At 47.9% G+C, this 26,492-nt stretch overlaps 14 protein-coding genes across 14 annotated transcripts; 8 read left to right on the forward strand and 6 right to left on the reverse strand.

The window, feature by feature from the left end:
• Positions 1-420: 420 nt before the first annotated feature.
• N7455_002151 (SIP1 domain-containing protein) lies at positions 421-1,901 on the forward strand (the record flags this gene model as incomplete). The annotated part of the gene is made up of 2 exons (XM_040951045.2): positions 421-620; positions 734-1,901. The coding sequence occupies 2 exons, from the start codon at positions 421-423 to the stop codon at positions 1,899-1,901; spliced, it is 1,368 nt and encodes a 455-aa protein (XP_040817872.2).
• Positions 1,902-2,162: 261 nt separating this feature from the next.
• On the forward strand, positions 2,163-3,373 carry N7455_002152 (Qc-SNARE protein; the record flags this gene model as incomplete). Its single annotated transcript, XM_040951596.2, has 2 exons — positions 2,163-3,250; positions 3,322-3,373. 2 exons carry the CDS (start codon positions 2,163-2,165, stop codon positions 3,371-3,373), a joined length of 1,140 nt encoding a protein of 379 aa, XP_040818593.1.
• Positions 3,374-3,510: 137 nt separating this feature from the next.
• N7455_002153 (ankyrin repeat domain-containing protein) lies at positions 3,511-6,042 on the reverse strand (the record flags this gene model as incomplete). Its single annotated transcript, XM_040951842.2, has 1 exon — positions 3,511-6,042. The coding sequence occupies one exon, from the start codon at positions 6,040-6,042 to the stop codon at positions 3,511-3,513; it is 2,532 nt and encodes an 843-aa protein (XP_040818457.2).
• A 434-nt stretch (positions 6,043-6,476) lies between these two features.
• N7455_002154 (putative integral membrane protein) lies at positions 6,477-7,890 on the reverse strand (the record flags this gene model as incomplete). Its single annotated transcript, XM_065604229.1, has 6 exons — positions 7,697-7,890; positions 7,620-7,639; positions 7,528-7,564; positions 7,411-7,478; positions 6,889-7,361; positions 6,477-6,825 (listed from the first exon to the last, which is right to left on the reverse strand). The coding sequence occupies exons 1-6, from the start codon at positions 7,866-7,868 to the stop codon at positions 6,477-6,479; spliced, it is 1,119 nt and encodes a 372-aa protein (XP_065462720.1). The 5' UTR covers positions 7,869-7,890.
• A 1,341-nt stretch (positions 7,891-9,231) lies between these two features.
• N7455_002155 (uncharacterized protein) lies at positions 9,232-9,708 on the reverse strand (the record flags this gene model as incomplete). The annotated part of the gene is made up of 3 exons (XM_040951752.2): positions 9,232-9,365; positions 9,430-9,499; positions 9,571-9,708. The coding sequence occupies 3 exons, from the start codon at positions 9,706-9,708 to the stop codon at positions 9,232-9,234; spliced, it is 342 nt and encodes a 113-aa protein (XP_040818129.2).
• Positions 9,709-9,841: 133 nt separating this feature from the next.
• On the reverse strand, positions 9,842-10,462 carry N7455_002156 (uncharacterized protein; the record flags this gene model as incomplete). Its single annotated transcript, XM_065604230.1, has 3 exons — positions 9,842-9,894; positions 9,949-10,104; positions 10,174-10,462. 3 exons carry the CDS (start codon positions 10,460-10,462, stop codon positions 9,842-9,844), a joined length of 498 nt encoding a protein of 165 aa, XP_065462721.1.
• An 824-nt stretch (positions 10,463-11,286) lies between these two features.
• N7455_002157 (uncharacterized protein) lies at positions 11,287-11,727 on the forward strand (the record flags this gene model as incomplete). The annotated part of the gene is made up of 2 exons (XM_065604231.1): positions 11,287-11,358; positions 11,413-11,727. The coding sequence occupies 2 exons, from the start codon at positions 11,287-11,289 to the stop codon at positions 11,725-11,727; spliced, it is 387 nt and encodes a 128-aa protein (XP_065462722.1).
• An 11-nt stretch (positions 11,728-11,738) lies between these two features.
• Positions 11,739-13,288, forward strand: N7455_002158 (uncharacterized protein; the record flags this gene model as incomplete). The annotated part of the gene is made up of 6 exons (XM_040951204.2): positions 11,739-12,284; positions 12,336-12,423; positions 12,478-12,676; positions 12,735-12,835; positions 12,887-12,985; positions 13,053-13,288. The coding sequence occupies 6 exons, from the start codon at positions 11,739-11,741 to the stop codon at positions 13,286-13,288; spliced, it is 1,269 nt and encodes a 422-aa protein (XP_040818409.2).
• Positions 13,289-13,585: 297 nt separating this feature from the next.
• N7455_002159 (GNAT family N-acetyltransferase) lies at positions 13,586-14,472 on the forward strand (the record flags this gene model as incomplete). Its single annotated transcript, XM_040951975.2, has 4 exons — positions 13,586-13,750; positions 13,835-13,873; positions 13,930-14,274; positions 14,329-14,472. 4 exons carry the CDS (start codon positions 13,586-13,588, stop codon positions 14,470-14,472), a joined length of 693 nt encoding a protein of 230 aa, XP_040817823.2.
• Positions 14,473-14,863: 391 nt separating this feature from the next.
• Positions 14,864-15,781, forward strand: N7455_002160 (uncharacterized protein; the record flags this gene model as incomplete). The annotated part of the gene is made up of 1 exon (XM_040951082.2): positions 14,864-15,781. The coding sequence occupies one exon, from the start codon at positions 14,864-14,866 to the stop codon at positions 15,779-15,781; it is 918 nt and encodes a 305-aa protein (XP_040818667.2).
• Positions 15,782-16,281: 500 nt separating this feature from the next.
• On the forward strand, positions 16,282-18,569 carry N7455_002161 (putative C6 transcription factor; the record flags this gene model as incomplete). The annotated part of the gene is made up of 5 exons (XM_065604232.1): positions 16,282-16,545; positions 16,597-17,321; positions 17,381-17,804; positions 17,869-18,151; positions 18,207-18,569. Exons 1-5 carry the CDS (start codon positions 16,298-16,300, stop codon positions 18,567-18,569), a joined length of 2,043 nt encoding a protein of 680 aa, XP_065462723.1. The 5' UTR covers positions 16,282-16,297.
• Positions 18,570-18,590: 21 nt separating this feature from the next.
• Positions 18,591-19,385, reverse strand: N7455_002162 (putative RING finger domain protein). Its single transcript, XM_040951795.2, has 3 exons — positions 19,237-19,385; positions 18,904-19,080; positions 18,591-18,853 (listed from the first exon to the last, which is right to left on the reverse strand). Exons 1-3 carry the CDS (start codon positions 19,326-19,328, stop codon positions 18,670-18,672), a joined length of 453 nt encoding a protein of 150 aa, XP_040817528.1. The 5' UTR covers positions 19,329-19,385; the 3' UTR covers positions 18,591-18,669.
• A 2,764-nt stretch (positions 19,386-22,149) lies between these two features.
• N7455_002163 (homeobox domain-containing protein) lies at positions 22,150-24,291 on the forward strand. Its single transcript, XM_040951467.2, has 3 exons — positions 22,150-22,393; positions 22,467-22,578; positions 22,632-24,291. The coding sequence occupies exons 1-3, from the start codon at positions 22,221-22,223 to the stop codon at positions 24,042-24,044; spliced, it is 1,698 nt and encodes a 565-aa protein (XP_040817564.2). The 5' UTR covers positions 22,150-22,220; the 3' UTR covers positions 24,045-24,291.
• A 400-nt stretch (positions 24,292-24,691) lies between these two features.
• Positions 24,692-26,406, reverse strand: N7455_002164 (flavin monoamine oxidase family protein; the record flags this gene model as incomplete). The annotated part of the gene is made up of 4 exons (XM_040951550.2): positions 24,692-25,653; positions 25,717-26,108; positions 26,168-26,205; positions 26,281-26,406. 4 exons carry the CDS (start codon positions 26,404-26,406, stop codon positions 24,692-24,694), a joined length of 1,518 nt encoding a protein of 505 aa, XP_040817888.2.
• Between the last annotated feature and the right edge of the window lie 86 nt (positions 26,407-26,492).

Genomic DNA, 26,492 nt, shown 5'->3' on the forward strand with positions numbered 1-26,492 from the left:
AATTATTTTACACCGCCTTGGGTTTGCTTGTATACATGTACATATGGACATGGACCGTTTCAATGTTAGATCTAGGATTATAATCCCTAGTTATACGTAGAAAGGTCTCTCGTACAAAATATTCTTTTTACCGCCTTTGTGTACACCTAGAAAGACATCCAAAAAGACCACCAAAAAGGTATCGATCGCAAGGCCGCATAAGCGGCGGACTATTCTTGTAGCTGAATAAAACCATAAATATTAGTCTTAAATAAGCAGATGAACATTTCTTATCCTATGAGTGTCTTATCACATTAAGCTAATAGGTGGTCAAGTCCATATCTGTTGCGAGGACTCTACCTAAGCTGTTCTGCAGATTGGCCCAAGCTCCTTCGATTCTACCACCTTTACCTCACTATGCCCGACAAGAGAAAAGCCACAATGTCGCCCCCTTCCTTGAAGCGTCCTCGGATATCTTATGACGACGATGAAGATGACGAATCTTCGACGGCATCTTATGAGCGTCCCCGTCATAATCCCCTCTATGGCCAGAAGAGCGCATTCCCGGGTTTGGATGACGGAGGCGATGAATTGCTATACGATGAGCCGGAGGATGGATTGGAATACCTACGCATGGTTCGGTATGTCTAACCTTGAATCTAAAGAGATTTTGCTTTGCTCCCTAAACGATGCCGAGACTTTCCCGGTTCTGCGCATGTCCTGGTTCCAGTTTGAACTAATTTTTGCTCGATAGATCCGAAGCAAACTCACTACCCGTCCTTTTTTCCACGGACCCTTCAAATCCAACATCGAACACGCACCGTGATCTGAAGCAACTCGAACCAAATAGCCTTCCTCTACCAGTAGGCTTCTACGAGGACGAAGCCTACATTGCCCCTGCGGAGGATGCGGACGAAAACAAGGTCGCGCATTCCCCTTCAAAGCTCGATGAACTCTACCCCGAGACACAAAGATCCTACAACAATCTTCTCCGACATCGATTCCTCCTCTTGCGATCGACGCTACGATGCAGTCCACCCGCTGGGGCTATCAACACCCTTGACAATGACCACCCTATCAGTCTCCCCCGAAAGGCCGGATCTGCGCATAAAATATGGCGTCGGCTTTTGGTCACAGTAGAACCACGCATGATCCAGCTGGCAAGCATGGACATGGACAGCGTGTTAGAAGTGCTGGAAATACTAGCACGGATGATGTCTGATGTTGTGCGGGGCGACGACACACAGCGCGTACGGCGCATTGGAGCCTGGGCTTGGGGCTTGTTGGGGAAGTGCCGTGAGGTTGGACAACTTTCTACCCGAGAGGTGGGTGTCATCCGAAATCTAGGCAAACGAGCCGCGACAATTTTGCGCAAGGTGCAAGAGCTAGAGAACGACGAGTATGAGGAGGACGTCGATTCTTCTGTGGCAGACCGACCAAAGGAGGAAACCCAGCAGGGTAACCTCGCCGAGTGTGAGAGAGATACCGAGGAAGAAGCTCAGCAGGGATCTACGGCCCAGGATGAGGAAGGGACCAAGCCGGAAACCCAGTCAGAACTACCTACGGCCCAAGGCGAGGAAGAGGCCAAAGAAGAGGCTCAGCCGGAAACTACAGTTCAGAATGAGGAGGAAAGTAAGCAAGCAGAATTGCCGGAGGTTGCAGAAGCACAAGACTCTAGCATGCCTGATGCATCGCTTGAAGAATCCGACTTGGAGGCAGCCAAGGCGCGCTTGCAAGCTCGGCTGCAGAACAATTACGACTCTATCAAGACACCTGCTAGCTGCGATAATGAAGAAGAGGAAGAGGAAGACGAAGACGATTGGTCGATACAGACCCATGCCCTGCTCGACATGATCATTACGGTTGTTGGTGAGTTCTTTGGCCAGCGGGATCTGTTGCAGGAACGAGAGGTTTGGGATTAAGTGGATTTGATTTGCATGTATGAGATACCCATTGTTACTTAATATTAATTCCATGTTACAACGTGCCAATGTCTTGTGTTGTCTTGTGTTGTCTTGTGTTCTATACGTAGTGCCTGATCATAGGGCATATCGGGTGCCTACTAGGCTGGTCTAAGCTTTCCAAGGTTTGCGTCATGCGCCCCCCGGGGACCTGGACAGTTCCTCACCTCTTTGTTTTCCTCAACTTCTAAGAATGCCATTTCTATTCCAATTCTAATCAAAATGGCGCCAACCGTTGAAATAGCGATCCCGAATACCACCCTCTCAAACACCTCCCCGCCATACACCGTCTATCACATCACCCTCCGCCTCCCGCTCCGCTCCTTCACGGTCCCCAAACGCTACTCGGACTTTGCAACCTTCCACAGCACCCTCATCTCCCAAACGAATGCCCCTCCACCAGCTCCCCTACCTTCAAAAACCTGGTTTTCGAAAACCGTCTCGAATGATCGATTGCGCGAAGACCGCCGTCGTGGCTTAGAGGAGTACCTTCGCGCGATCAACGAGTCCGAAGATGGGCGTTGGCGCACCTCGCCCGCATGGCGTGCATTCCTCAACCTCCCCACCGCAGTTGCATCAACGGGCACCGGATCAACAACTACCTCCACCCGACTCCACGCCGCCATCACAGACCCCGCCGCTACAAACGCACCCATCACAGACCCGACGTTATGGCTCGACTACTACCGCGACATGAAAAACCACCTCCATGATGCACGACTACAACTATCTCGCAGAGATCAGGAGACAACTCCACAGAAGCAACACGAGAGCTCTGCACAGGCGAAGGGCAGTCTTGTCCGTGCGGGGACAATGATCACCACTCTGGACGAAGGACTGAAGAATCTAGGACGTGGGGATAAGGGCTCCCATTCACAGGCATCATCGAACCTCGGCGGGGGCGAGATCCGCCGACGAAAAGACCTGCTCATTAATGCGCGCAAGGAAAAAGACGGCCTGGAGGATCTCTTGCATGCTATGGCGACTAAGAGCCGGCTTGATCATACTGTCGCATCCATCCAAGATAAAGGAGCTTTGATCAATGCTGGGAATGGCGCTGGAGATGCGTCTAGTGGGCGTAGGACGCCAGCGCGGACGGGAAGAGTCCTTGGCAAAGAGACGGAGCGGACTCGAGAACTTGACAACGAGGGTGTGCTACAGTTGCAGAGGCAGATGATGCAGAGTCAGGATGATAATGTGGATGAGTTGAGGAAGATCATTATCCGACAGAGGGAACTCGGAACGCAGATTAATGAGGAGCTCGAGGTGCAGAATGATCTGTTGAGGTTGGCGGATGAGGAGGCTGATATGTTCGTTTACGCCCTTTTCCACTTTTTCCACTTTTTTTTTTTTTGACCTGCCTTACTAACTATATGTCTAGATTGAAAGCCAAGATGGATATTGGAAGGAAGAGGATTGGAAAGATCTCTTGATTTTGACCGTGCATGTTTTCCATTCGGCGTAGAGTACTTACTTCCTTCTTCCACTTATACCTTGGAGCGGGTCTTTTCAGCATCATTCAAGCCAATATATTGCAGATACCACATTTATCTTGTGAATGAATCTTCATCTACTTGCATGGATATCTTTTTGCCCAGTAATAATCCTCCAGAATGGGTAGAAGGTGCAGGTTCCCATTCTCAGTCGCTTCAATCCGGGCTCGGTCAAGTCTCTCCTTCAACTCCTCCAAGGGAATTCTTTTCCGATCAATTGCGTCAATCATGAGCTTTAGCACTGCTTTATCGCCCCGTCTCATACATGCTAGGAATGGGTCATCGCCTTGGGCTGACAAACTCTCGCGCCGAAATCTAACCATTCTCCTGGGGAGGCTGCCATCCGACCAGGTATTGGCGTTGTGGAGTGACCGTCTATTCATGAATAGTGAGTCGGAATAAGCGTGGCCATCCCTTGTCTCTGTAACGTCCAGATCCCAGCGGTCATGCTTCGCGAAGGGATCTGCCCCTCTCTCTAGCAAGAGTCGTACCTCGGTTTGATCGAAAACCCACTGCGCGTTGGAATTGACTTGCACGATGACCCGGTACAAGGGAGTCATGCCAGGAAACGACTGTGCCTCGATATCAGCACCATGGGCTAGGAGCATATCAAGAATGGCTGTAGCATTGATGATATCGGCAGTGCTAGGGGAATGTGCCGCAGCCACCAGCAAAGATGGGCGAAGATAGCTTGAAGATAATTTGGGATTAACTCCTCGCCCAAGTAGCCGCTTCACCACCCCAGCCATCCTAAATTGGACAGCGTGCACTAATCCTTCTTGCGCCTCGGTGCTCTCAGGGTCGATTGTCAACAGCCCCCGATCCAAGACAAGCTCCGCCATTTCTTCTCCTCCTAAGAATGCTTCTTCTATCAACTTCTTGGGAGTCTTTGGGTAAAAGAGCCCCCTGTGGTGCTTGCGTATCTTTTGCCTCTTGGGCAATGGAGGCATTTCCAATGCAATGCCTCTCTCCACCAATGTCTGTACCGCATCCACTGCGCCGAAGTACAATGCTCTGGTAATAGCGTTCTCATCGGCATGTAATGGAGTCTTCGTCGGATCTGCTCCTCGATCAAGCAACATGCGAAACATATCTGCGGAAGCCTTTGCACCCTTGGCTGCCGCCTCAGCCAAAGCTGTTTCTCCACGGCTGCTGAGACAATTTACATCAGCCCCGTGGTTGATCAAAAGCTTTGCAATTTGTACATTGCCCAATTGGATTGCCAAGGGAAGCGCGGCTTCCTCCGTGTCTTCTCCCCGGTACTCCTGTATATTGGCACCATGCTCGACAAGGAGTTTGGTAATTCCAATATGGCCGTTGTCAATGGCTTGGAGTATAGGCCTGTCGTACCGCGCTTGATTGTGAGGATAGACCCCTTCTGCGGAAAACCCCTGCTGCAGAACACGGTGCACAATATCATCCCACCCATAGCCAATAGCTATATACAGAACCTGAGCTCGTGCTTCGTCATCTCCCTGGTCTATCATGTTCTCAAAATCGACGATGGTTCGAAAAATTCTAGCAAAGGCAACCCGCTTCTGCCTCCTAACACGTCTCCAATGTTTATTTCCGATTATTGACGACAGCAAGTCACATTTTTCCTTTGGCTCCTTGGGGTATAGGTCTACCCCACGCGCCAACAGAAGATGAAGAATTTTCAGCCGACCACTTACAGCTACATTGTAGAGTGTACCCTGCCAACCTTCATCCGTATCAAGATCGAGATCCGCTCCATGCTCTAAGAGCACTTCCACGACCTTCACATGACCCTCGGCAGCCGCACAAGAAAGAGCCGATCGACCCAAAGAATGTCCTCTGGGGTCTGCTCCGCGTTTCAGGAACAATTTAACCATTTCAAGGTGCCCTTTTCTCGCGGCGGACGTGAGAGATGGTTCCTCGTCACGCGAGGGTTTGGCCCCTTTGTCCAGCAAGTATTCAACCAATTTCGTATTACCCTGGTTGACTGCAAAATAGAGTGGTGTCTTATGCCAGTGTCCCCCTTCTCTGTCGTTTAAGGCGTAGCCAGCCTCGAGGAAAACTTGCAAAACGGCTTGGTGTCCGTTCTTTACTGCCACAAGTACAAAGTCAAAGCCTATTGGATCGCGGTATCTCTGGTCATGTTTGAAAGTGATGTTATAGGCAAGCAAGAGCCTGGCAATGGTCACGTTGCCACGCACTGCCGCCAAATATAATGGAGGTCTGTTTTTCGAGGGGTCCGCGTAAGATCTCCGATCTTCACACAGCTTGCAGTCCTCTTTTTCTATGAATACACTAGGATCTTTGTCTTTGTTTTGTTCCAGTATCAGACGCACGATATTCTCATGGTTGTTGTTCACTGCCGCGATGAGCGATCGATGAAGGTTGTAATGGCAGGATTGTGTGGAAGCTCCAGCACCAAATGCTCGGCGGATGGTCACTTCGGAGCCATGCTTTGCTGCCCATAGAAGGGGGAACCCATGTGATGTGCGAACACTGTTTTGATAGAGGATTGGGTTCAACAGCAGATGTAGTCGCCAACATGTTTGCGCCAAAGAGTTGAGGTAACGTCCTTCCGAGAGGAACTTGGCAATTATGTCAATGAGCTCAGCTGGGAGACGTGAGAGAGACATGGAGGATGGGATGTTGAGTATAGGAACCCAGTGGAAAGATGAGCAGAAGGATTGATTCTCTAGAAAACAAATGCAAGGCAAATAAATTATATGTCTAAATGTTCTGATGTTTGGAGGTGGGGGTTGGGTAATGACATGGCGGTCAACGGAGATTGCATCTAGTATACTAGTTACTACGTACGGTAGCCTGCATATCCAGGCCAGGCTGGGATAGGCAGTCCTAATTGATTATGGGCCGTTTGCCCTGGTACCAGCGGTATAAGGCATAATGCAGGACTCGGCTTCTTCTCAACAGGATGTGATACGTATATTCATCACAAAGGGAAAAAGAAATATCTTATTATACACATGAAAGATATATTGGCCCGGCTCTATAGTTGATGGTTTCCAGGGTTGTTTTATCGTCCAAAACAAACCCGAGATTGTTATTTATATCACTGAGGCCCCACAGAAGTTGATACATCAACAGATCGAGTCACTCCTATGCCATCAAACGTCAATTTTGGTGGCCCTCCTTGCTCACTATTACCACGGATGATTGTCTCGACCTTTGGATTTCCCTGTGCATTGTACATGAGCCCATCCTCATCTGAATCTGCCGTCGCCCTAAGACTCATTTGATTCTTGCTTCGGTCCAATGTGCCCTGGTTTCGCATCGTGCTCATTTTGTAGTCCGACTCGAGTGTTGCTTTGTTGCTGGAATATTCGTGGTAGATGCGGATTATGAGAGCCGAGAGCGAAGGGAGACAAGTGCAGATAATTCCGATCGAGACTTCCGCGTTACTAGAAATGATTTCTCGGTTAGAATATTTTGCCAAAAAGAACAATAGGCCGAGACGAACATACCCTAGCATATTGATTCTCATAAACGCACGAGAAACATCCTTCGACTGTCCTGTAATGACGATAAGTGCCAACCGGATGATACTGGCTGCAACAGCCAAGCCGCCCGCCCCCAAAATAGCCATAACCCGCATCTTTCTCTTCGTAGACAGTTGCAGAGACAAAGTCAATGGCAATGGCAAGATGAGAACGATCATATCACTGACCACACTGACAACGGCATCAGCCAAGATGATCGATGTCTGGTCTAAACATGTGCCGTCAATACGCTGGTCCCAGAATTTGGCGATGGGGCTGCATATTCGGATTTTGACAATGACAGCCGGGATGTAGTAGGCCAACATGACTCCCATAAAAATCCTAATGAAGATGATGCATTTTCGGAAAGGGCTGAATACACGAGTCATGATCCAGAGGAGGCACACTTTTGTGAGATAGGCTGTTGGTCCATACATGACCATTGTTGCGTAGATAGTCTACAGAGTCAACAGCTGAAATAGTTAGGCGTGCAAGTGCTTTCCATACCTTTTGGAAGGGAATCTTGTTCTCATCGAGGACATTCCACCAGTGTAAACCTCCTCCATAATGACCCACTGTCATTGCGTTAGATACAGCTTGCCGCCTGTGGTGCTGGAGACATACTGAGGAGGGCAATGGTTGAGTAGCAGACACCGAGGAACTATTCGAGATATTTTGTCAGTCTATGTTGCCCTCTTTCCACATGGAATTCCTACCCAGGCAACTGTACATGTCCCTAAAGGCTATTAGCATTGCTGTGATCTGTCAGCTTCCATGGAAATATTTCACTCACAATCTTCCTTCCCAAATCCGCTAAGAATGAACAATCGAGTATAGATACGAAGACCGAAGAAGGCTGTCATGCCAATGATACATAATGACTGGCAGGCGTAATTCCATTGCTGCACACTTCGATCTATGGACGCATCCCCAGAGCCCCGTTCGAACAACGACATGGAATGCATCACAGACTCCTGTGTCTTGAATTAGTAACGGGAGCCAGGCGTTTCAAGACAGCTTTGTCTTTTAAACAATAATATGACAGCGTCTTTTGCCAAGAGCCTAGAAAATAGAGGGTCCCAAAAATGGCGTTTAAAGATCCTTGTTTGAAAATTTTAAACTGACATGCTTTTACGAGCTGCATGGTTGAAATCGGGCTATTGATCACCCACGATCGGCTCCCCTGAAACAGAAGAAGAAGAAGAACAAACAGAACTTTATTATCTGCCACAAACAGAAACAGATATCCGAGGCTAGTTGTTGATGCACGAGGTCCGTGAAGAATAGAATGTTTGACAACGGTTCGTTCCTTGGCAGTATGGTTCGCCAACCTTTTTCTCTGTTGTCTTGCTTTGGCACCTCGAGGTAATATGCTCATACATTGTATGAAGTTTAGTCCCGGTGCACCGTGGATAAATTGCATGCAAAGTTCATGGTGGCGTGCATTCAAGCTTTCATAGACCTGCCACTCAACCTACATTAAAATGCTTGAAGTTGCCGACATCAAGTCATTCAAAAATTTTATAATAAAACCTCAGTCCAAGTATATAGATACATAAAAAAGCTTGCATATTCTCTGATGATATCGATGACATCCAGTTTCTAATTGCAACTCCAGAAGTTCTGGGTTTGAAATTGAGTTAAGTCTGTACGGGAAGTGGACCCCAACCGCTCCATCAACCATGGTTACGCAGAGCATGATTTCCCGAAGTCACTTTGACCCACGACGGGATAGTTTGGAGATGCGGGTTCGTCGACTAAAGTGGAGCTTGCATAGATTGTGGATTGCACGGTCTGCCCTCTGTAGGATGGTGGTGAGTTGGGTAAGTTCTGGTAGGTTGGCCCCGAAGGAAAACTGAAGTCAAAAATACGAGGCAAAACCCACATTTCGGTAGTGTACTCTCTATTATATCTCTGCTAGGTAATTTCACCGCATATCATTATTCATAGTGTATACTAAACGGTTATTGAAGTAGGATCTGTTGCCTTGAAGATTATGGTTTCTTTCACGCTGATACGTTCGCCCCAGGCCTTCGTTCCACATTACATAACATAATTTATCAAGTATTCATGACAGCCGATCGCCACTTAGTTGCCCTCGTTGCTCCCAAAAGCGCTTCTTTTGTACAATGCAGTGAGGCTATCATGAAATTCACAATTGGAGCCGGGCGGAACCACCCGAGTCAATAGCCGGTCAATAGGGCTTACATACTAAGGAATCCTGCTCAGGTGCCGGCAATGACTACCGGATGCTTGATTGACTATGTGACAAACTACTCCGTACGCAGTATGTTGTACATGCACGTTCTACCCGCAGATGATTTGCACCTAGAAAATAGCCATCACATTCGGAGGCGAGGAGACCCCACCCGGCATGTTCAAAGGCACGGATGCCACAAAAAAGCTCCATCGCTGGAGTTCCTGGCAGGTGCGTGCCAGCGCCTCAAGATCGAATAGTTCCCCTGTTGTTTATTAGTCCATATAATGGATCTGTGGAACTCGGAGGGAAAAGCTCCGGCAACTTACCGATCGGCATTCCCCACCCAGCAAGCACATACTCATGAATGAAGATGTCAGGAGATTGTGGTGGGTAAACCTGTGGGTCTGTCAGTTTCTTTCCTTGATTGACTTGCGAGGATTTTGGGGTCTATTTTTGTTGTCGCTCACCTCCCAACTGATTGCATCACTGGCGATGGCAGCGAATCCGGTATCCCACAGCCAGCGGAGGACCTCCGTGGTCGCCTCGACTCCTGCATGCTCTGGGCTGGGGTTATCCGAATAAGCTTGCTTTTGAGTGTCTGTCATGGATGTGTCCCACTCCTTGGTCACTCCTATACGAACAAAAAGTATGTCACCCTTTTGGAACGTGATGTTACTCTCCTCAGCAATTTCGAGGATGTCGGCAAAACGCACTTGGTGGGTCGAGAATGTGGTGTATTTAATTCCCTTTTTTCTCAGCCCATGTAGCGTAGTCGATCAAGACTCCACGTCCTATTGCAATTGTGTGAGATGATAACAGGGGATTCATGTGAAGGGAATGAGTACCTGCAATGCCCTCTCGAGCCCAATGCTGGAGACCAATTCGATCATTTTGGCGATCATTGATTTCTTCACTCGTTGTTCCACCATAGAACACGCGTTCAGATTGACCAGGCACTGTCTGAGAAAAATGGCGGAGGCCGTCCCACTGGCTACTTTGCTCTGTCAAACGATCAATATATTGTAAAAAAGTAAACAGAAGGGAGAAAAGCAGGATTTCTCTCAACTCACGTGGGTTCATAGTATAGATATCATCGAATGCCACCCCTCCCAGAAGAGGCACGATCTGATGATGACATGGTTGGCGGTTGAGATTAGGAAAATCCAATTTCGTCATCTCCCATCCCATCGTCACGCGTCGGCCACATCTGATCTCGCTGGCGGAAGCCGCAGCAACAACTTCAGGGGTAAGAATGGCTAATTTTCCTAGACCCTCTTCATAGCTACCTGGCTTTCCTAGCCAAACCTGTTTCGGGTTCGGGAGCTGGTCAAACGGGGTATCAAAGGGAGACTGGGCCATGGTTCTGCTGTTTTATTGTCGTTTCTGCTGGTCGGAGTTGTGAGCAAAAGGTGTAGGGCCCGGAATGCCGTATTCAAATAGAGCCTTGTGCAACTAACTATTTTGTACTAGTATGAACTGCAAGGACTTTTTTTCTGGCGTCGTAGTGGAGGTGTAATTTATGGACTCAATGGGCTCGGACCGGATCCCCACTATAATATGACACCTCAACTGCAGCCCCACGGAGAACATCCAATCGAACGTATACACGGAGAACTGTCAAGCCTGTTCCATAGGGTTTCTGGTAGTAAGAGCTTTTATGGGTCTATATGGGTCTATAGAATGGAGTGGGGTGGTCACTGAGTACTCCTTAATCAATCCTGTGCTGTGAAATACTCCCGAAGTCAGTGAGCAGGACCCTGAGTGCCTAAAGCGGCACTCCAATCGGGGAAGTCGGGGAGCCCCGGCCTAAAATCCGGGTATATGCAGCTACATACAACTACTTATAGCTACTTACAGCTATATACATCCAGAATGTGGAGTTGAATCTTCACTCGGCAAATGAGAATTGTTTAACTTCTAACATGTTCACAATAGGCAATTTCAAAGTCTGGACTCAAAAGTTCGCGTGCCGTGATCGGCAAGCCAGTCGTGTTCTGCGAACTTTATGCATCTCAGTGGGCCACAACTCCACAGAGTAGCACCCCTACGAGTACCCCCTACTTGTTGTCGGCTACAGACATGCTGAAATTACTCCCTCGTTCTAACCTGGTGCTGGCATCCTTTATTGTATGCCCTTGAATTTTTTTCTTTTTTCAGAGTTGTAAGAACTACAACAGATCATCATGGGTAGGTTCGGGTCTCAGACCAGTTCTTATAACAGGCTGGTGATCGTTTTTGTGGCTATTGGGTCAATGGTGAGCTCGCATATATCTTCACTTGGCGGATATTTACTAAGCTTGCCCAAATAGACATATGGATATTGCTCTTCGATTATCTCCAGTACGATCGGCCAGCCAGGATGGTATGCCTACTTCGGCCTCCCTGCTGAGGGTGAACCGGGATATGCGACCATCACTACTCCCGCGATCTCGACAGCAAACGGTGTTTTCAGTGCTGGTGGCGCTGTTGGTACACTTTTTATTATGTGGTCGTGTGATTTCTTTGGCCGAAAGGCAAACATCCAGTTCGGTGCCTTCTTTTCACTATTCGGAGGAGCACTTCAGGCCGGCTCTAATTCACTGGCGTATGTCACCTCTCCTGCTTTAAAATTGGACTGGCGCTGACAGTTTTCAGCATGTTCCAGGCTGGCCGCTTTATTTGCGGTCTTGGAATCGGTATCCTTGTAACCGTCTGCCCTATGTATCTTTCCGAAATGTCGAGTGCTCTGCGCCGCGGCTGGCTCGTTGGCCACCACGCCATTTTCCTGGTCTTTGGATATATGCTTTCGGGATGGGTGGGTTATGCTTGCTACTATGCAACAGGTCCCCTGTCTGGGTTTGGCTGGAGGTTCCCTCTCGCCTTGCAATGTTTGCCCGCGTTGGTGCTGCTTCTGGGATCTCCTTGGCTCCCGCGTTCGCCTCGTTGGTTGATTTCGAAGGGTAAGTTTGATGAGGCGCAGCATGTCCTCCAACGGCTTCGTGAATCACCAGATGATCCGAACAACTTGGCTGCCAAGGAGGAGTTCTTCCAGACGAAAGAGCAAATCCAACTCGAGGCTGAGAAATTGGCAACTTATGGCAGCGTGTGGAAGGCTGTCTTTACAAGGAAAACATACCGAAAGCGAATGGCTATCGGATTCCTTACGCAGTGGGGCGCTGAGTTTGGCGGACCTTTAATCATCGTGAGTGTAGCAATACGCAATTAAAAGGTATATTCCGCTAACAAAGGTTAGAACAACTATGCCGTTCTTTTATACACAAACTTGGGCATGGAGGGCGGTATGCCTCTGCTCTTGAGTGCTGTCTGGCTGACAACAGCTGGTGAGGATGAATATCCAGGGTCTACTATGTACCTCGTTTGCTAACCTGGCTCAGGTCTGATCTACAATCCTCTGGGTGCCTGGCTCCATGATAAAGTCAACTCCCGGCGTGGCATGTACATGATCGGCTTTGTCGGCATTATCATCTCCACGTCCTGCCTGGCTGCTATGACCGCCCAGTATGCCGGTACAACAAACAAGGTCGGGAATGGATTTGGTATCTTCTTCATGTACCTTTATCTGGCCTTCCAAGGGTGAGTCAAGATTCAACATATCAAAATCGCCGAATACACTAAGCTAACATTCTTGCAGTACTTTCTGTGACACCACTATGTACCTCTACGTTTCGGAGATTTTCCCGACCGAAATCCGTCCAATTGGCATGGGCTTCTCCCTCTTCGGTCAATTTGCCTGTAAGTTGTTTGTTATACACTGCGCCTCCAAATTCCAACTGACATACCTAGCCACCCTCATCCTCCTACAAACTGCCCCCATGGGCTTCGGCAACGTTGGCTGGAAATATTATCTTGTCATTATTTGCTGGTCTGCATTCTTCATTCCAGGTATGTTTTCTTCCCGATCGCACCAAGATCGACTCATCAACTAAAAGTCCGCTAACAAAAATTGTAGTCATCTATTTCTTCTTCCCTGAGACTGCTGGTCTCACCCTAGAGGAAATTGCCCAAAACTTCGGCGAGGAGGTTGCTGTTAACCTCACTGGTGCCACGGATGAGGAAAAAGCTCGGCTCGACCACCAGCTAGTCACAGGTGAGAATGTTCAATCATCTGTGAGATCGGAGCTAGAGAAAGAGACCAAGCCGTCGTCAACAAACGAGGCTGAACAGAACGTATCGAAAGCAGAATAAAGACATACTTTTAAGTATGTTTAACTTTTGAGCAGAGAGTGGCCTACCGACAATGAATAATTTTCAGCTTAATGATTCCGAGGTTGAGGCTATATTTGATTTGAATCATGTCTTATATTGCGCTCGATAAGTGGTTAACAAGAGATTGGGATTGGCTAGATTTTTAGATTTCGTTCCAAGGTTACCTGGGTAATTGGGGCCATATTAACTTCAGCTTATAAATCATCACCTAATTTTCTTGAGATTGGAACTCTTAATTCTTCTACTTCCAACAATTAATTGTTTATTAAGATCATAATGGGTTCAAGTTCGAAAGTGACTTTGTTCCCCTGGGATCCCAGTTCGGAAGTTCATCTGAAATGTCTTGTGTCACAACGAGTCGAATGTGGTTGGGACAAAGGAAAAGTTGAGACCAAATGGAAGGAGCAACAGCTCAAAGGTGAAAAATGCATTTATTGGATTGTGAGTTCCATCAAATATTACTCTCCTCTTATATTCAACACAAACATGTTACACAAGTCGAATATGCTTACAGTTTGCGGAAAGGTCCTGCCATCAGATGACTCACAAGCGATATCGCCAAAAGTAAGACAACAGTGCAAACCAAATAAAATAGCTAATAGCTAACGTGTGACTACTAGAATGATGAACTGCTGCAAGATACAGCCACAACAATCAATGCTGTCTCACGTCAGCCGACAAAAGAAAGCTTCATCCCTATTGGCCACATTTCACTGGATTCCAAGAACCCCGATGCAGAGCACATTGAGCTTAACCTGCCAGCCGAGAACGTCTTCTGGATAAAGACATTCTATATCAGACGGACCATCCAGGGTCAGGGAATTGGACGGGCTGCAATGGATGAGGTCGAGTCCATGGCAGTCCGAGAGCCACTACTAGCCAAGATATTGATGCTAGACACGGTTCAGAAAGATGATCAGAAGAGAGAAGATTTTGCGAAGGTAACATATGGTGGTATTCCAAAGGTAAGTCTGATTCTACACTTTGACGTTTTCAGTCAAGTAACTTATCGTCTCTAGACAACGAACCAGGAATGGTATGATCGTCGAGGGTACCGATTGATCAAGACTGTGAAGGATTATTATCGGGACCCGGATAGAAATGGGAAGGTTTGGGATACAAGGACGGTTTTTATGAGAAAGGATATTGCAGAGTGTCAGTAAAGGTAGTATATATCATATCACGGATGGTTCTGGTGTTTAATATAACTTTGAGTTGTGCCTCTTCTCACACGGAACATGTCCCAGTAAGATACATGTATATTGATATAGACAATAATACATAAGTGTAAATTTCTAGGCTTCAATCATAGTCAACTGCTCTTTCTTTTGGCTAGAGTTCATAAATGCTTGGAGCACCTCTTATTTGCGTTATCTCCATCATTAGGCCGGAGTTAGCTTTGGAAGGGTCCCCGGAGATAATATCCAAAGGCCGAGGGCGGATTAGGAGTTAACTAATTTCCCTTATAAATGCCCAAGTGTCTCCAGTCTATTCCTTCGCCTTATAAATCTGTCTGATATATTATAAACCATCTTACTTGACCATCTCCTCCCAATGTCATCTGTGATCGTCTTTGGCCCCACCGGCGGTGTCGCCTCTGTCGCGGCACTCACAGCCCGAGAGCATGGAGCTAAGGTTTTCCTGGCCATGCGAGACATCCAGAAGCAAATTCCTGGGCTGAGCACAAAGGAAGAACAGGAAGGTGGATTTGAAAGAATCCAAGCCGACCTGACCAACCCCGACTCCGTCGCTGCAGCCGTCAAAGCATCGGGGGCAAAGCGTGCATTCACATATGTTTCTTTCGGGTCCGCTGATCACATGAGAGCCACCCTCACAGCAATGAAGTCAGCCGGCGTCGAATTTGTCGTCTTCCTCAGCAGTTACACTATCGCAGGAGAGCCAAAAGACGTTACTCCTGCTGAGCTCATCCCTTACATCCATGCCCAGGTTGAGCTCAGTCTCGATGAGATCTTTGGACCTGAAAACTATGTTGCTTTGAGGCCCGGTGGCTTTGTCACGAACTTGCTGCTCTTCAAAGAGGGGATTGAAGCTGGTGAGGTGAAGATCTGGGCACCTAGTTTCCAATTTGATTGTATCACACCCGGCGATATGGGCCGTGTGGGCGGCACGATCTTGGTACAGGGACCAAAGAATGACCAGAAGAAGGTGTATTTGTATGGCCCACGGCTCATCACCCAAAGAGACGCTATCGTGACCATTGGAAAGATCATCGGCAAAGATGTTAAGCTTACTACCATCAACAAGGAGGAGGCCTTGGACCAGTATCTTACACATGGAATGCATAAACCATTAGCAGAATATATGGTCCAAAAGTCTGCAAGCACATCGAATGAGCTTACGGACCGCGCATGCTACAAAACTGGTGTGGAGAATGTGGAGCTGTATACGGGGAAGCCTTCCACAAATTTCGAAGACTGGGTGGAAGCAAACAAGTCGCTTTTTAGTGCTTAAATCCAATCGTCGCTTTCGGATTTTTGCCTGGTTGGACATTTTGATATATAATCACGGGATGTATATATACCGTTGTGTAGCTTTGGAACGTTGAACAAAATAACATTATTTGTCTACTATTCATGAACACAAGGCTCCACTCAATCCAACTTCAAGGAAAATTTGCCTATCTCGAATAAAACATACTTCATCCTAGGTCTTAACATATATATGTAAAGAAAAAAATTTGAAGTTACATAGGTATTACCGCCGAGTCTTTGGAATTTGATAAACTGTAAAGGCCTTGGCATAGTAAAGGCGTATATCGCTGTCATTTAAGAATAATACATGTATAATATACTAGTCTATCTCCCTCTATAGTTTGACTGTCTCGTTGTCTCATACTTCGGATTTCCTAGATATGGTACGCTAAGCCTAATTTGGACGAGGCAAACTGCCAACCATCGCGGGTATCATTTTCCCGGAGTTCCTTTCTTTCATTGATCATACATACCTCTATGCGTTGGTTCTCGAGCCATGAGAAACGATGATCGGCGTTCTGCATCGCCGGCAACGCGCAAAAATGGCACTTTGCAGTCGTGTGAACCCTGTCGGAGATCCAAACAGCGATGTGACCATGACCGGCCGGTCTGTCGCCGATGCACCGCAAAGAGAATTAGCGATAAATGTTTTTATCATCCAGCTCCGATGACTAGGCGGAGACCGTGTGATACAGCCAATCCTGCGATAGTTTCTCGTCGACTGACTAGTCAACCAACCTCAAAGTAAGTATCTCCTGCAACAGATGATAGGCACATACTAATATGTAGAAATAGTGCTTCCAGCCCAGGCTCAGCCTCACTGGGGAATGGGCGTTTCTTTGCACCATTGGAACCACCCTCAGCTCTTCCTGGTTATCTAGGCTCGACAAGTTACTCTGCAGTTTTAACTGAGCATCGCAGTGAGGTTTCGTTCGAAGCTGAAGAGAGCGCAGATTCCTCTGTAGGGTTGGTAGTGGAACCCGATCGACTCCAATCCGGGGTTGATGTACTACGGTTTTTGTACAATCTTACCGTGTGGGATATGCTGATTGCACGATTCTATGTTCGGACATGGGGCAACATCGTGCCCAAAAGGATAATGGACGAACTCCTGCGCTCCGTGCGCGATATCTTTGACGGCTTCTCCAGTGATCCGACGGCACAGCTACAAGATTTGGCGAATAGAATATTTCAAAATACCTCCCGCCCAATGCGGACGCACAAGTCTATGTCAGTTGAGGAGTACTGTTCCTCTTTCACCGGTCGCAACCTCCGCTGGGAGGCCCTGGGGTCTATCTTGACTCTTTGCGGAATGCAATTGGTCATTACGCTAGACAACGACCCTGAAATTATGCAGGGCTCGGATGACCCCCGAGCAAAAGACCAGTTACTAGAGCAGGTGACTGTGATAAGTACAATATGCCTTGGTTTCTGTGACCAGACATCGTCGGCAAATGAATTACTGGCAATGTTACAATTCAATGATGTCATGTTGCGAACACAGCAATACGGTGATTCCAGTAAGGCTTGATCTTTCTGTATTATCTCAACCCCTATCAACTTATTGACCACCTGTTAGGTTATCAGGCATGGCGTCGATTAGGTGACTTGGTATCCACGATTTATGCATCTGGACTACACTTGGAGACCAATGGCATTGAAAACTGCCCATTCTTTCTTCGCCAGTGGCGGAGGCGCTGCTTTGTTGCTGCCTTCTACATGGACAAAATGATGGCAACATTTGTTGGACGACCGCCATTGATGAATGGTCGATTCTGCACACTCGCTGCTCCATTAGATCTGAGCGACGACGTCCTGGTTGCAGATGGAGATGTCCTTAGCAAGGCTATTTCGGAGTTAAACAGCGCCGGGTGGAATAGTAAAGGGGAGTTACACCCAGTAAGCCAAACTCGCCTACGCTATCAGTTGGCTATCATTCGGGAAGAAACCCTTGAGGTTGTACTGGGGACCCGCGAGCAACATAATCTAATCCAGAAGTCCGAGTAAGTATACCTTCTCGTCCGATCCATATGTTTTCCTAGTGCTGACCTGATCGTTTTATAACAGAGAGATCCAAGCAAAATCGCGTGCCATATGGCAATCCGCCCCGGATCAGCTTCGATATGACCGTCGATTAAACGACCATTACCATGATGGGTGGCTTGCCATTGCCTATTTCTATTTGGATTATCTATACACTTGCTTTCTGCTCTACCGAGCGGTCGTAAAGCACACAAATACCGGACAAGCGGATCTTTGCGATGTATCTCGTCGGGTGCTAGCAATTGTCATTCAGACTAATTCGTTCCGAACCCCGATGGTCGATCTAGACCGGCACTTTTCTTGGATTGTATGTTCTCCACGGTTGCCATTCATGGAAGAGAAATATTTACTAATAAATGCAGGTCCTCACGTACGGTGTTCCTTCCGCCAGCGTCCTTCTCCTTGAACTCCTGCGCCAATCGCATGAGCCCGGTCCACACGCTGTTACTCTCCCGCGCGCTGAGTTGATCCGCAACCTCAGTGTGTTTATTTCTTTCCTATCGTGGGTCGCAGGCCCCGGTCACGGCAACTACCATACCTGCAAAGAAGCCGAGAAAAAGCTGTCTCGCATTCTTGATCAGCTACTCGATCCACAGCCTGTGCAACAGCATGTGGTGGACGATGTCACAACAGGCCTTGACAACTTCCTCAATTGGTCGAACTATAATACGATCTGGGACTTCAACAACGATTATATTCCTCTTGCTGAGGGCTTTGCGGCTTAAAGAGATTGGATTATGGCGAACACCATTTCGATCCAAAAGATTTATTCATCACGTCGTTATTGTATTAAATCCTCCCTTTCGACCACTGGCTGGTATCTGGTCATACCATCCACACATAATCGTTGCGGGGGGGTGTGTCGGCCACATAATACGCCCGATGACACAACGGGCAATTGAAGTGATCTCCCAAAAACCACTTCTCCAAACATTCCCGGTGGAAAACGTGCAAGCACCGCAGTTCGCGAATTTCCTGCGTGCGGTCTACTTGTTCCAAACAAACAGCGCTGAACAGAACGTCAGCCACTACTCGATCGGCAAAGCAAGCCAAACATACCAAACGAATTGTCCATCGACAGCCTCCGACAGCCCGAGATTCCCCTTCGTGGCCGCCCACCACTTCTCGAGCGTGCAAGTTGGCGAGACCTTATCCAACTTGCGCAACCGTTCACTGGGATTTTTCCTTGATCTCAGGAATGACTGTCTGTCCCGGCGGTTGATGAGTATTGTCAGACTGGACGATACAGTTAGAATGGGGTGGACTGGGATGGTCTATGTAACATGTAACACGGACGGAGGGAATGTATCGGCGAGAATGGGAAAGGAAAGAGGAAACACAAGACACCAGAGATAACATGCAATACGATGCAAATAATCGAATCTCACTCACATCAAACTAAGCACAATGAGTAGCACTACCCCAAGTCCGATTCCCAAGACGATCGCCATATGGTTTTTCTTCAGTTTCGTGTCTTCGGCCATCTCTCCGAGTCCAGGATCCTTTGTTGCACGAACGGGTCGTCAAAGTCGCGTCGACGAGATGGGGGGTGTGATGGTGACCAAGGTCGAAAAGCGAAATAAAAGACCGGATTCAAAGGGCTTTGATCCCGTATTGCTAGCTGATCACAAGCTAAATGTGGGTGTCACAGCCCGGTCGCCGTACCAGTTCAGGGAGCCTGGTCGTAGTATAACACTAGACTAGACCTTTCCAAAAGAAGAAAAATTAACCAGAAGATAAAGCTGAAATATCAGTGTATACCTGAGGATGGGAGTCTAGAGGTAGATGTCTAAGAGTCTCAAAATCCAAGGGAGATAATAAGAATTGTAAAGGTAATGAGCACAGGGAATATCAATTGATCTGGGGATGATCTCCATGTCCAAGCGTCAAAGCGGGGAAGAGAGGATCATCATACGATGACCTATTATTTTTTTCCTTCTTCCTTTATTTGGCTTATTTGGCTTATTTGGTCATTGAGCGTCTCCCTTGTCTTGAACCAATCAACACTGTGAAATGGAAGGGATAGGCCCGGGGGTGGAATGTTGATCGGCTGAATTGGCCTTTTTATCCTTTCGTTGCACGGTGATCATGGGATTCTTCAAAGATACTTGAAACATAGGTAGATGCCTTGTTATTATTTTGCCTATTTTCCTATTAGCTTCATATTTGTCTGGATATTAGTCTATTCGTAGGGATCCATATATCCAGATTATGTGCAGATCACTCTGTTTTAAACTCGGCCAAGATTAACCTTGACTGTATACACTGCTCCACTCCCCTACTTTGTCATTGCAAGGGTCGTATTGCAGTTTTGGTGGACACATTCTTCGAACATTCTAACTGGCAGTATTTACTCTTTTCTGGTATTCTAGACTCCTACTTTATTTCGCCCCGGGACTTTTAGGGTCTAGATCTAAACCTAACTAGGATCGTGGATAGGTCACTGCTATTCTATGCTGGAGGATTACTATGAGCAACCAGAATGCAAGGGCAACAAACAGTACACAATAGTTACTTCAACCCAATTTGTACATCAGCGGCCAAATCGTTGAAAGAAATTTCCCAAGGACTGGATGACCACACAGCGAAAAGGATCTACTGATCTGCTGCATATCTAGTTAGTGATACAGAGCTGTAGCAAGCGTCGGTCAACCGTAGATCTCTTTGAATATGGCTGTGATGGTACATAGTGAACACATGATAGCCATGATGGGGACATTTGGGGATGAGAAGAGCACCTTGCATGGTCGGATGCCGGCTATGTAAATCATCCGCTTGCACGATAGGCTATTGTCGAAGCAGTAGAGTTTCCCCAGGGGTTGCATTCGGTTAGCTCTGATGCATGTACTTATTAGCAGACTGGCATCCTCTACATTGGTTGCGGGTATGTTTTTCTTTTATTTTGTTGTCTAGCGGTTGCATTTCGGGTTGATGTCATACATATATATCATAGTCACTTATTCCTTGGCTTGCTCATCGTGCGTCTACCGAAGAGCAAACCAATAAAGACACTTTGTTTCTTAGTGCGCACACTCGACTTGGTAGACTGGGACAGACATAGACACCAGACCCATGACGTAGTTTGTAAAAATGCAGCCCACTGTGATCATTTAGAGGCTCCGAGAAGCTGTGTATAGGATCGCGCCGATCGAACATAGGAATGCTCCTAATTGGGTGGCGAATATGCGGTCGAAGCGGTCTATAGTGGGAAATATTGTGCAACATACTCGAAATAGTCAGAGTTATTGCTTCCTTCCAATAGGCGAGGAATTTACAACAACCAGGGAGATGTGAGGTTGAAAGTAGCTACCTACCTACCTAGGTATGTACGAGGTATGTACCTAGGTACCTAGGTAGGTATAAATAAGGAAGGCACGACCAATGGGCCTGTGCCGCTGGCCCATGGATGAACTTGACCCGAGAACATTGAAGTTTGGATTTCCCCAGGAACCTTGGAAGGGGTGGAATGGTTACGCTCAGATCCGACCATTCCGATCTACGACTACAGTACCTAGGTACCTAGGTACTGTTATTAAATACATATATATGTAGGCTATTATTATCAGCTGTCGACTGTATTTGAAGTTCTCTTTCTCTGAGATGGGGTTTTCTACTTCACCGGTGACCCACTGCGCACTAGAGGTGCAATTGGGAGTCAAATCATCAATGCCCCCTCCTGATCTGAGAATACTACGGAGTACAGAGACGGGATCCCTTTTTGTTTATAAGATTAATATCTATCCCTTGCCAAAGAAATCTTCCGAGAGATCACATTCCACCACGTGCAAGTCATCCTCGTGGGGTCACGTGAGGGCGCGTCACCACGCGTTAGATGCTCACGGGCAGATCAGTTGAAAATAAGGCAAAACAAGGCAATCAAGGAAAAATGCCATGGGTTAACCCTCTATGATTTTAATCCGAGCAAGAGGATTTCAAATATGCCTGTATCAAACGCGAGGACACGCTTCGCGCTTCACGCAGATAACTGTATAGACTACTGCAACCTCATACCAAATGTGGGCCCAACCCTCTCTACCAGCCCAACGCGTCAATAGAGAGAAATGTAAAATTAGCATTGTAAGGACTTGAATAAATAAGTAATCCAGACCTAGAAGGGATCAAGATCAAATCAAATTAGAGAAAGAAATGTGTCTCCAAGTACCAAGTACCTCGGGGGAGCACTTTGTTACTAGCGCGGGCCACGTTCTTTCTACTCCGCGTCCACACCGCGACGCGATTTGATACCCGTTTTCTGCATGCCAGCCTCACGGCTTTTTCAATCTTCTGTCTCTTGTCTTTTTTTTTTATTGTGGTGATCGGGTGTTCTGGTTTATTTCTCTATACCCTCCCAACCCCTCCATGCTCTCTTAGGTATCATGTCTGATCCGGAGCCTTCGGTGGCGATCTCATCCTCGCCCTCTCTCCCGGCCACCGACTCCAATCCTCTTAACTACGCTTTCCTCGTTCATTCGCAAAAAACCCTCACACAGAACCTTCCTCCTCGTGTCGACAATAAACTGTTAGCCCGCCAGAAGCGACGTCGGACTAGGTATGCTATTATAGTTGTGATCCAGTTCATACTATGAACGCGTCAATTAACCCGATTTGAACTATTTTTTTAGTCCGGAGGATCACGCAGTCCTCGAATCTGAATACCAGCAAAATCCCAAACCGGACAAAGCAGCTCGCACAAGTATCGTGAATCGCGTCTCACTCGGCGAGAAAGAGGTCCAAGTATGCGATGCCAAGAGTTCACGCACAAAAACCACTTCTAACTGGCTCAACAGATTTGGTTCCAAAATCGCCGCCAGAACGACCGTCGGAAATCCAAACCCCTCCAGCCTCACGAATTACTCGCCCCGCGGTCGGGCATGGTCGATTCATCGGGTCAGCCTTTCAGTGATGATAACGCGTCGACGGAGCCGGGGTCTTCAAGTGGGGCAGAGCAGTTTGACACCAACGACCATCGCGAGGAAATGGCGTCCAAACCATGGCACGGAGGACTGTTGCACTTTTCAGATGATTCGGACCCGATAACTGAAGATAAAGATGAACATGAGCTGCCTCAGAGCACTCAAACAAGCGTCGCGACAGAGGCTGGAGAAACTCCGCCCACCACACAGGAAGAGTTTTCCCAACTGGTGAATGACCACTCAGAGGACTCTCTTCTGCAGGCACCAAAAAGAAAACGTTCAGTGACGGATATCCGGGGCGAGGGAGAATATGAGCAGCAGGCAGCAACCACACAAAACACCCACACTACACCTACCAAGTCACCCCCATCACTTCGTTTGTCGATGTCGTTTGATGGAGAGGCTCTATTACGCAAAGAGGGCGAGCTAACGCCATCTCCGCCAAAGGGCCGCAACGCCTTACGCATTGCGATGTCATCGGATGGAAAGGCAGTAATCCGCGGAGAGAACGAACCATCGCCGTCCAAGAACCGCGTGGCCATGTTCTCAGTTCGCCGAACAAAGATGTCAAGCCTGCGGCGTACCAGCAGCGCCGTCTTCCCAGCCACACCGCGGGCAGGTGTGACCGAGAAAGATCGTGCTTTCGGTCGCTCTCGTGATTCACGGAACTGGGAATCATTCTGTGATACGGACGCAAGAAGTGCCTTATCAACACCAACCAGTGGGCCGAACGGTTCTCCGGGTCTCTTCCAATCTCGCAGCCAGCGCTCATTACCTCGGAGCGCCTCGGGGCGGCACGGCGTCGCTTTCCACGGCGACCCCAATACGCCAATCTCTCAGTCCATGGGAGAGAAGAGGAGGAAGCTCGCCCGCACTGTTTCATCTCTAGGAAGACTAGAGACTGGCCGAAACAAGGCGAACATGAACCCCTCCAAGCTGTCCAAGCCTCTATTTACCAAGTCCGGCAAGCCGGACCTGGAGCAAGACCCCGGCGACTCTGATAAGGAGAACTGGGTTCCAGGCACACGATCGACAAATATTCGTCGTCGCAATACTTCACACATCCCACGACCGGTCCTCCGCGATGCTAACCGTAATCGCGGTCTCGGCATCTCGACCAACGGCAAACGCAATCGACCACTACAGACCGGCTCACAGGGCAAAGCCCCGCCAGAACTTAGCGCAGAAGTCTCGGCTTTCATGGCCGGTGGGTCGGGGGATAGTCAAGAAGATGACTTGGACTGTGTGCAGGGTCTCCTGTCGTTGAGCCAGGGGGCCTGGCGATAAGGAAGGGATGCATGATTGATACATACATTGACATTCCGAAGCGCCATTGTCTGTCATCTTTGCATCTGTTTATTTTTCTATTTCCTTTGTGATACTGATTTTTCCTTTGTTCGGAGCCCTGATGTATTTTTTTTATATTTTTATTGTTGTCTTCATGATGTGTGCTTGCAAGCGGTCATTGCCACTGTCACGTGAAACCTGTCCATGATATACATTTTATTTGGGCCTGTCCTTTTTTTTTCTTTCTTTCTTTCTCTGCATCTTTTATGCATCTTGATACATCCATGGATGGTTCTTTATCTTTCGTCTATGGTGCTTTACTCGGCGAACCTGTTTGGTCCTCTTAGCCTGCTGTTGATGGTGGGTGTGACTTGAACAAATGCGAAAAAAGCTCCCGGGAAAGATACTAATCCTTGAATGAATCCAACGACCTGAAATACCTTATTTAAGTATGAATGAAGATGTTCGACTTGCTGGGTCCATTGTATAATCGACACACCTCGGGACTTGCAGACACGTAGGGTATCTCTATCATGCTATAAGCTATAGTTCTTCAAACTAAGACCTAACCACAACACCAATCTCTTAAATCTATATCAATTCCCCATCTATAATAAGTATAAATACAACCCTTCCTCCCTTCTAAATCAAACCCCATCTTCAGCAGAAGGCAAAGCATCATCCTTAACCCCCATCCCCCCAACCTCCCCAATCCCAACCTCACGACAAACCAACCGGGCAACCCTCTCCCCACTCCAAAACGCACCAGTAGTAGTCCCAAGCGCCACAAACGGCGCCGTATGCTCCCCAGCAAACCAAAGCCCCCTAACCGGACCAATCCCATCCCCAGACCTAAGAACCTCAATATCAACATCCGCCTCCTGAACCCCAACCTGGAAATTACAGTAAGATCCATTCCCAGCAAACTCATCCTTCTGCCACTGCGTGGCAAGCAGCGCAACCGGCACACAATCCGCATTATCCGCGCTGTACCCGGGCAGTCGGGAGTAGAAGGGATGCAGTGTTTCGATTAGCGAATCTCTGTATTCTGATGATGAGGGCTCGAGCCCTGAGATACGGTTGATTATCTCTGCGCCGCCGTCGCCGTATGTGTAGAAGAGGAGGGTTGGGTGGGCGTGTGGGTCTGGGAGTGAGGCTAGCGACACGAATTCTTGGTTCCATTCTATGTGTGTTGGATGGGGTGCATAGGATGGGTCGAGGAATTGGGCGAAGACTGTGTTGGTTGTTGTGGCGTTGGTGTTATCGGTGTGCCAGAAGGCACGCGGGAATGTCACGTAGACTTTTTCCAGTCGGCCGTATGAGATGTTGGTAATTGCTTGTTCGAGACGGGGTGGGAGAGCGGGTGTGAATGCTGAGGTGTTTTGTTTCAGCCAGCCCAGGGGACAGGTTACGACTACTTCGTCGAAGTTGTAGGTTGTTCCTGTGGCTGTTGTTACGGTTACTTGGTGCTTTGTTTGGGATTTGGTGTTGCGAGGTGGTGCGTTGATGCTTGTGATGGGTTCATTGAGGCGGATGTCGGCCTTTGCGACGGCGGTTTTGGAGACGTGCTCTAGGATGCGCTTGTATGTAGATACCACGATGAAGTTGCCTTGAGGGGTTATGTTAGAGAGTCTGATATGCAACTTGGAATGATTTTGGTGAAGGCACATACTGCCATCAACGCATTCTTCCAGACGGAAGAATTTCAGGCTCTGCTTATCGACTTGATCACCGACATATGCACCCCAGAGCCTACAGGCCTCGAGACAAAGCTGTTTCTCTTCATCTGAGAAGTTGGTTTGCTGAACTCGTTCACAGAAGAAATCGAACAAACTCGTCTCGATGGGGATGCTTTCTCCATGGTGATTGCTGTATTTGAAAGCTTCTGCTATGGTGGTCCATACAAAGTCCTGGACTTTAGCACCGACTTCGTCATTGACCGGGTGGCCGTCTCGCGAGTAGGAGACATGCCTTCCACCCTCTGGATCATATATGACGGTCCCCGTTTGTTCCGCTATAGTCATGATAGGGTTCTCCCCCGCACCATGGATCCAATTAGGGCCTCTAAATCGAGCATTAGTTGATATATACTTTCCAAGTCATAGTCATGCGGGCGTACATACAGATCCACTGCATGGTCCCCCACTGTTGATTGGTGCACCTAATTGAGGGTAAAAGTTAAAAAAAAAACGATTTGACTCTTGGGGTTCTGCTCCCGGGTATAAGGAAGACATACTCTCCCACCAATGCGATCTCTTGCTTCTAGGATTGTTACTCGGGCCCCGTTTTGGATAAGGATGTCGGCGCAGCGGAGGCCTGAAATGCCTGCGCCGATGACGCCAATATGCGGACTTGAAGTCATGCCGTGATCCCGAAAACCAACTTGAGATATGAGATTGATATACTCCGTAGTGGCAAAATTGAGTAGATAAGATGAACCTGGAAGAT

Source organism: Penicillium solitum (genome assembly GCF_028829755.1).
Source record: "Penicillium solitum strain IBT 25940 chromosome Unknown utg000001l_segment0_segment0, whole genome shotgun sequence".
NCBI classification, from domain to species: Eukaryota; Fungi; Ascomycota; class Eurotiomycetes; order Eurotiales; family Aspergillaceae; genus Penicillium; species Penicillium solitum.